This window comes from Gavialis gangeticus, unplaced genomic scaffold (assembly GCF_001723915.1).
Source record: "Gavialis gangeticus isolate Ggan-Ray unplaced genomic scaffold, GavGan_comp1, whole genome shotgun sequence".
Taxonomy (NCBI): Eukaryota; Metazoa; Chordata; order Crocodylia; family Gavialidae; genus Gavialis; species Gavialis gangeticus.
The window spans coordinates 86353259-86361206 of record NW_017729025.1 but is presented as its reverse complement, the minus strand read 5'-3'; the positions used below and the strand labels follow the sequence as shown (position 1 = coordinate 86361206).

The following is a 7948-nucleotide window of genomic DNA, read 5'->3' as shown; positions in this document are numbered from 1 at the left end:
TCTTTCCCTCCCTACTAGTGTGCTCACCTCACCCCAAATTTTGTTATCATCAGCAAATTTAAACAGGTTGCTTTTCACCCCATCGTCCAAATCACTGATAAAGAAATTGAACAGCACGGGCCCAAGGACCGAGCCCTGGGGGACTCCGCTGCCCACTTCTCCCCAGGTCGAATATGACCTATCCACCACCACCCTCTGAGTATGACCCTTGAGCCAATCTGCAATCCATCTGACTGTGTAGGCATCAGTGCCACAGTCACCTGGGTTTTTAATGAGGATGGGGTGGGAGAGGATGTCAAAGGCCTTGCTGAAGTCCAGAAAGACTGTGTCCATGGCGATACCTGCATCCGATGTTTTTGTGACCTGATCATAAAAGGCAATCAGGTTGGTCTGACATAACCTGCCCCTAATGAAACCATGTTGGTTGCTCTTGAGTATCATCCCTGAAGCCGGCCCATCGCAGATGTACTCCTTGATGATCTTCTCAAAGAGTTTCCCTAGGATTGAGGTAAGACTGACGGGCCTATAGTTGCCTGGGTCCTCCCTCCTCCCTTTTTTATAGATGGGGACCACGTTGGCTATCTTCCAATCTGACACCTGGCCTGAGCACCACGAGCACTCATAAAGCCATGCCAAGGGCCCTGCAATAACCCCTGCTAGCTCCCTCAACACCCTGGGGTGGAGAGCATCTGGACCCGCTGATTTGAACACGTCCAGCCCCTCCAGAAGCTCTCTAACCCGGTCCTCCCCAACCTGAGGTCTGGAGGCGTTCCCCTTGAGTCCGTCTTGCATCACGGTGGGGAAGTCCCAGTCCCTGCACAAGAGAACGGAGGTCTTCCGGAAGCTTTTGGGATCAAAGTTCCTCCGTCAGGCTCTGGTAAAAGTATAGATAGTAGAAGAAGGTAAAAAGTCCCCATAGTGAAGAGATCCCGAAAGCTTGCAGGAAAGGACCATTTTCTTACGATTTTCCAGTTGGTCTAATAAAAGGTATCATTTTGGAACCAAGAGTTCTAGTTTTTTGTTGGCTTTAGTGTAGCACTTATGTCAAGTGCAGTTGTGACCCTGGGCAGCCATGTTGGAGGATGTGCTCATAGATGGCTTGATTCTAATTAGTTGTCCAGAGGGAGCACCAAGTGAAATCTAGGACAATGAGGACAAGAAAGTCTGTTACCCCTGCCTGCTTTCAAATGGTAGAGCACCGTACAGGTGTGGCAGAAGATAGTAGTGCTGGGAGCAGGGTGCTGGTGACACTGGTACAGTAGAGGCTGTGTCCTCAGGATGGACATCCCAACAGAATGAGAACTCAATGTGTTTTCTCACTGTAAATAGTGCAGGTCACATAATGACCTTTAGTAAAATAAAGTGACCAATAATGAAGTAAACAGTAGAGGTCATATGCCAGCCAGGTCCTGTAATCCTTGAGCAGTGTAATTCACTGTGAATACTAAAGGAGGCTTCTTAGAGCATTGGGGAGTCATGGAGCATTGTGGGATGTAGGTAGACCAACCAGCTCTCTGTTTCACTGTGCTGAAAAGTGCAACTGTAACATGAAGCCCTTAAGAGTTGTTACTGTTTTTTCCAGGGTCATTTTTGAAGCAGAGCAGTCATTTTTTAAGTGCGTCATTGGCCAAATATGTCTGCACCCTCACTTTTTGGAACACTTAAGGGATATGTCTGTCCATTACCATACTGTGATGGAGAAATTGGAATAATCTTCTCCAGACTGCATACTGGGATTGCACTTCATAGTAAATTGTATATTGTAACTGTATTTTAACATATTTTTCCTTCTGATTTATTATTCTACTTTCTGAAGTTGAAGTTGTGAGAAAAGCAGGTAGTGTTTTTGTAGCTTCAGTAGTTCCTTTTTTAATTATTAGGGATGTTTATACACGTGCTCCTGGAGTGGGGAGGGAGAAGGGGGGCCCTTTCATTAGAGCAGCTTTGAGAGCTGCTCTAAGTAAAGCACCCGGAGCATCTTGTGTATCAGTGTCCCTGCACTTCAAAATGATGGTGAGGGCACTTTAACTAAAGTTCATCAAATGCACCCCCACTGCCATTCTGAAATGCAGCAATGTTGATACATGAGATGCTGGAGGATGCTAGATCACGGTAATCTAGCATTACCAAGCTCCAGCAGACTCAGTTAATTGAGTGTGCTCTGACCTGCTGCCATTATAGCTCATTGGAGCAGCCTTGCTGTTTGTGTAGAGGCGCCCAAGGATTTTGACATGATTTTTTTTTAAATTTAAAGAAGTTCTGTTGTGAACACACAATAGTGGTGTCTCTAGACCGTACAGGATTTAGCTGAGCTCTTTAGCTCTGATTGGATAAGTAAGGTCAAGAATGGCATACCCTAGGTTTAACAGAATTACACCTATTTCATTTTCACAGGAAATGGGGCGACATGATGACCTTTGGTCCCTGTTCTACATGTTGGTGGAATTTGTGGTTGGACAACTGCCTTGGAGGAAAATAAAAGACAAGGTAAAAGGGGAGTAGGGAAAATTTGCTTCAGTTTGTGCACAAATATTTTCACAGATTCCATCCAAGAATCATGAGAATGTTATGAATCAGTGTTACATAATTGTTTCTAGTGTTTTTCTCACTTCACAGCACTGACATGTCATAACATTTTATAGTGTGTTAAAATATATATTCAAGACAGTTGGTATGTTAATTAGATTGAGTGTATACTTTTACATATGTATTATAGAGCAGTGGTTCTTAACGGTTTTTGTTCTAGGACCCATTTTAAACATTGATGGCCAGTCCTGACCCAGTGTGTGGGGCAGGGGTGGGGAGAGCATGGGGGGCCCCAAGCAGCCCCTCACAGGCTGGAGCTCTGTCATCCTGTAAGGGAAAAACCACCCTTTCCCACATTTTTCTCTTTTAAAGGAGAATCTATTTTGAAAGTTTGTTTGCAACCCTTTCAGATATTTTTGTGACCCGTGGATTGAGAAAGGAGGGAAAAAATGTAAGCGTGCATCTGTTACTCTATATGCAGATCAGTGCCTTTTGCCTTCCTGTGCCGTACCTATAAAATTTCATTTCTAGGTTGATGGTCCATTTGGGAAACAGACATTCACTATGTATTACTGGATGCATTTAACCCAGTTGATCTGTGGCTGTGCTATGAAGCAGTTTTTGAACTGGAGACACAAAAAAACAACTTTTGATGCACTGAATCCGTTACCATATTTACTCAATTCTAAGAGATGGTTTTTCCTCCCCATTTAACATGGGGAGGCTTGTCATCTTAGAATTGCATAAGAAAGGGCTGGGGGGACAGTTGGCTGCTGTGGCTCAGGTCCCAGCCTCTGCCCAGGGTCTGGCTATAGATGCAGATGCTGCCTGTTCCTTCCCTCCTCCCTGCAGCCTTTTTCCCTCATTTCCACTCAACCCACGTGGCCTCAGCTCCCATGCCTGCCCCTTTCCCTCTGCCTTACCTTTGCTCCACTCTGGTAGACTCCATGCACACTGTAGTCTGGGTCACTGAGCATGGCCCTAGCCTAGCCCCTGTAGCAGCAATGCGGGAGTAGAGAAAAGGGACAGAGCCTGTCTGTACAAAGCAAGGGTAAGGGGAGGGAACAGAGGCTGGGGGAGAAAGGTGGATCCCAGCGGCGGCAGAAGTGGCAGGGAGGGCAGGCATAAGCAGGGGACAAGCCACTTGACCTTCCCATAACATCTGCCTCCCCCCTGGAGGGGTTGGGGGTTGTCTCTAATTAATCAATAATTAGATTCTATACATGGAATATTAAACAAATGTATATTTTTTTTATATAGAATCTGATTTTAGGGGGGTTGTCTTAAATTCAGGGTCGTCTTGGATTCAAATAAGTGTGGTACTTCTTTGAGAAAAGCACTTCTTCATATACATGGTTATACTAGTAAATGAAGGTGTTCTGCGCTGAAGATTGCTCCTAGTGTTCTGTCCTCAGAAACTACAGGCATAATGTTATTGGACTGAACAGCATCCTAAAAATCTACTAAGTAGAAGTGGATTAAAGAACATAAATGTGTGTCCATAATTTGTTAAGAGTCATGATGGCTAATCATATATAGTGGTGTCAAACAAAATCAAAATGCAAAAGAAAAGTAAATTAAATTAGAATTTAGATACTGAAATTGAGGCTTTGTAAAACATTTTACATCAGGCATCTAGGGCAGTGATAGGAGTTCTGATCCTATCATATCCCAAAGGATTAATTAACTCCTCCCACATCCCACTAAGGATATTGCACATCCTCTGAGATATAGTGTGATTATTCTGCAGCTGACAGTGGAGTTATGCTAATGGAGGGTTTTTTGTGCTAATTGTTCCTAGGAGCAAGTAGGCTCTATTAAAGAGAGGTATGAACATCGGCTCATGTTGAAACATCTGCCTCAAGAATTTAACATCTTTCTAGATCATATCTCCAATTTAGATTATTTCACAAAGCCTGATTACCAGGTAAGCATTTTTTGCAAGGTTTTTCTTGTATTTCAAATGTTTTAAATAATTCTGTCTCTTGGATTTTCTCATTCTGTATCCATGGTTATGGTGATTGCAGACTCCTGCATCAAACTGTTTTAGTGGCCATCTGGCTCTGATGCTTGTTTGACATATTGAAGATGTCTGTCTGCCTGTCTGTCTCGTTTTTCCCAATTTGGGAAAGGGTTTGAAGCATAACTGCGTGGTGCTTTGAAATCCAGATTTTACCCTTGATGTCACGTGGCTCTTTACATGTAGTGGAGTCTACTGGTGTAGCAGGCTCCACTGTGTGCTATTTGAAAAGGATTGGTCAGATTGTTTTTGTACTAATGGCTACACTGGCAATTTGCCAGGATCTTGAGAGTGCCAACTGCTATAAATAGTATGGAACAGATTGTGACTGGCCTCATTTTTTGATACTAAAGTGTGGCCTGCAAAAATTATACACATCAGGACAAGGTGTTATCAAATTTGCTTGGTTAAGGTAAAGTAGTGCAGTCTGGGATTACTAGCTCATTTCTCTATTAAAGTGGTGGTAGCTAACATGAAGAATCCATATTTTTTAACCACATTTTAACATTGAATGCCTCAAGAATAATAATTGTGTACTGCAATTCAGTGACCTAAAAATGGCAGAAGGAAGGTCGTCTTATCGTAGGATTTCTGCTCATAGTGAATTGTATGCCTGACATGGATATTAATAAATAAAATGCCATATACAGTCTTTGAAACATAATCTATAAATTGTTTCTTCTGCTCCAGCTAATCACAACCTTGGTTAAAACCACCTTTGAGATATACACTGCTCTGACATCATGCATCATCATGGTATTATGACGCTATATTACAGGGGTGGGCAATTATTTCATGTGGAGGGCCGCTTACCCAGTTTTGGCAAGCTGTCAAGGGCTGCATGGGTAGCCCCGCCCCTTGACAGGTGCCCCGCCCCCTGGTCACAATCTTGGAACCAATGTCCCAATGTCTTGGGACAAATGTCTCACGGCCAGCACCAGTGAGGCCGAGTGGGGCACAGGATGCTGGGGTCTGTGGAGCCAGGCTGGGCTGCATGAGCAGGGAGAGGGGGGAGCTGGCCCGGCTCTATAGAGCTCCTGCCGGCTGAGACCCTGTACCTCTGCCGCCTGGCTTTGGACCCTGCTGGCATTGGCCCTGCGACACCAGTGCTTGCCCTGTGCTCCCACGCCCACTCACTCCCAGTGCCCCCCAGCCCTGCAGTACAGGCATGGGGCAGCGCACAGCCTTGACCCCCTGCTCATTGGCGAGGAAGGAGCTAGTGCGGAGCACAGGGAAAAGTGGCCCCTTGGTCGCCCTGTGGCTGGTGCTCCCTGCTGCAGCTGCTCACAGGCCATGCGGGGCTGTCCTGAGCAGGCACAGACAGCCCCATGCAGGCTGCGAGCAGCTGCAGTACAGGGTGCTGGCCACAGGGTGGGCGAGGGGTTGCCTTTCCTCTGCACTCAGTGCCAACTTGTAACCTGCCACTGCTGCCAGCCTGGGCCCCATGCCGGCTCAGGGCTCACCCGTCGGGGCTGTGCATGGCGGCAGCAGCTGTGGCCCCTCCACTTGCTGAGCCAGGCAGTGTTTGCTGCTGCTGCCTGCCTGGAGTTCATGTGCTGGGCAGGCCAGAGGCGGCGCTGCCAACCTCACCGCAGCCTAATGTGGCACAAGCTCTGGGCAGGCAGCAGCAGCAAATGCTGCCCAGCGCAGCAAGTGGGGGGGGATGCAGCTGCTGCCGCTGCAGCATGGCCTCAACAGGCGAGCCCAGAGCTGGCTTGGGGCCAGGTTACAAGCTGGTGCTGACTGGGGGGGGGAAAAATGGCCCCTTGCCTGTCCTGTGGCTGGCGCCCTGCACTGCAGCCGCTCGCAGCCCACATGGGGCTGCCTGTGCCTGTTTAGGACAGCGCTGCTTGGGCTGCGAGCGGCTGCAGCAGGGAGTGTGGCCACAGAGCAGGGGAGGGGCCACTTTTCCCCATGCTCTGCATCAGCTCCTTCCCTGCCCTTCCCCACCCCCCTACCTCCTTACCTGAGCTTCCCGCGCTGGGGCAGTCACATGGTCCCAGGCCAGAAGCCCCTGCTGGGGCTTCCAGCTGGGGAGGGGGGCAGGCAGGCCCTGCTGTTACAGGAGCCCACCGAGCAATGTTCCCTCTAAGGAGCAGTGGTCTGTGAGCATGCCACCTCAGTCCATGAGCGCATTGCCTCGGTCCGGCATGGGACACTTACCAAAGGGGGCTGGGGGCCAGGGGCTGGGAGCTGGAGGCTGGGGATGGGGGGCCAGGGCCAGGGGCTGGGAGCCAGAGTCCAGGGGCTGGTGGCTGGGGCTGGAGCTGGGGACTGGGGCAGGGGCCAGAGACTGGAGCCGGAGCCTGGCGCAGGCTCCCTGGCACTGGAGAAGTGCTCTGCTTCCCCGCATCAGGGCTGGGGAGTGGAGCACTTCCCCGGAGCTGGCGGAGAACACTCCAGCCCCCTGCCCCAGTCTGCATCCCTGCCTTGCCTCACCTCAGGGAGGAGCTGCCGCTTGCCCCAAATGAAGCTCCGCTGGCTCCAGGACACTGTGGGATACCACCCCCCCTGCTCCTCCCCGGAGGCCATGCAGAGCACTTCCTTGGAGCCAGCAGAGCCCATACCAGGCTCCCATTCCAGCCTCTCCTGGTGCGCGGCCTTGAAAAGGTTGTGCGCAGCCAGACTTTTTTAGTTGTGCATGTGTACACCTTAGAGGGAACCTTGCCACCAAGGATTCCCCTGGGTCCTACTGCCCCTGGTTTCTGTTATTTTTGACAGGAACCAAGGACAGATAAATTTTAATTTTCAAAATTTTTTTAGGGGCCCCATGGGCCGGATAGAATGGCCTCGGCCTGCGGGCTGGATTTTGCCCGCCCCTGCTATATTACCTTTTAGCAAGGAAAGGTCTAACTTAAAAATATATATATATATATATTTTTTTTTTAATCTTTGGGTGACTTGAAAAGGGGAGTGCTTCCTTACATTGCATATCTTCTCCTTTTTAACACTTTATTATGCAGCACACCTACAGAAGCAGCTCTCTGTACTCACTTAAAAATTGATTATTTCTGTTTCGATAATATCCTTCTCAGTATTGTCTGTTTATCAAGACATTCTCTTCTCCCAGTGCATTGCATTCCTGTAACATGCCTTACAATTACTTAATCTTTTTAACAACTCCCCATCATTAAGATCCAATGTTACAACTACCTTACTTCCAGTTACAGGACTACATTAGACATTTCTTGACTCGCCTTACTGGACTTATGTGTTGCATAGGTCTTGTATTAATCCCTGCCTGAATTTAACCCAGATGAAATGTATTTTCTTATGTTGATCCACTTCGAAATTTCTTGGTGTTATGCAGAACTTGTCCATTCCACTTATGGCTGGCACCATAGCCCTGGAAGTGAGGGGACCGCTCCAGCAAGGCTGGGGGCACAGGGAGCTGTGGGTGGG

General features: G+C 48.2%; 1 protein-coding gene across 2 annotated transcripts in view; it reads left to right on the top strand.

The window, feature by feature from the left end:
- TTBK2 (tau tubulin kinase 2) overlaps positions 1 to 7948 on the top strand; it is a 220708-nt gene that overhangs the window by 103299 nt on the left and 109461 nt on the right. For both annotated transcript variants that reach the window (XM_019519087.1, XM_019519088.1), the window contains 2 exons: positions 2395 to 2487; positions 4328 to 4453. In XM_019519087.1, the coding sequence (XP_019374632.1) occupies positions 2395 to 2487; positions 4328 to 4453 (219 nt within the window). The remainder of the gene's footprint in view (positions 1 to 2394; positions 2488 to 4327; positions 4454 to 7948) is intronic.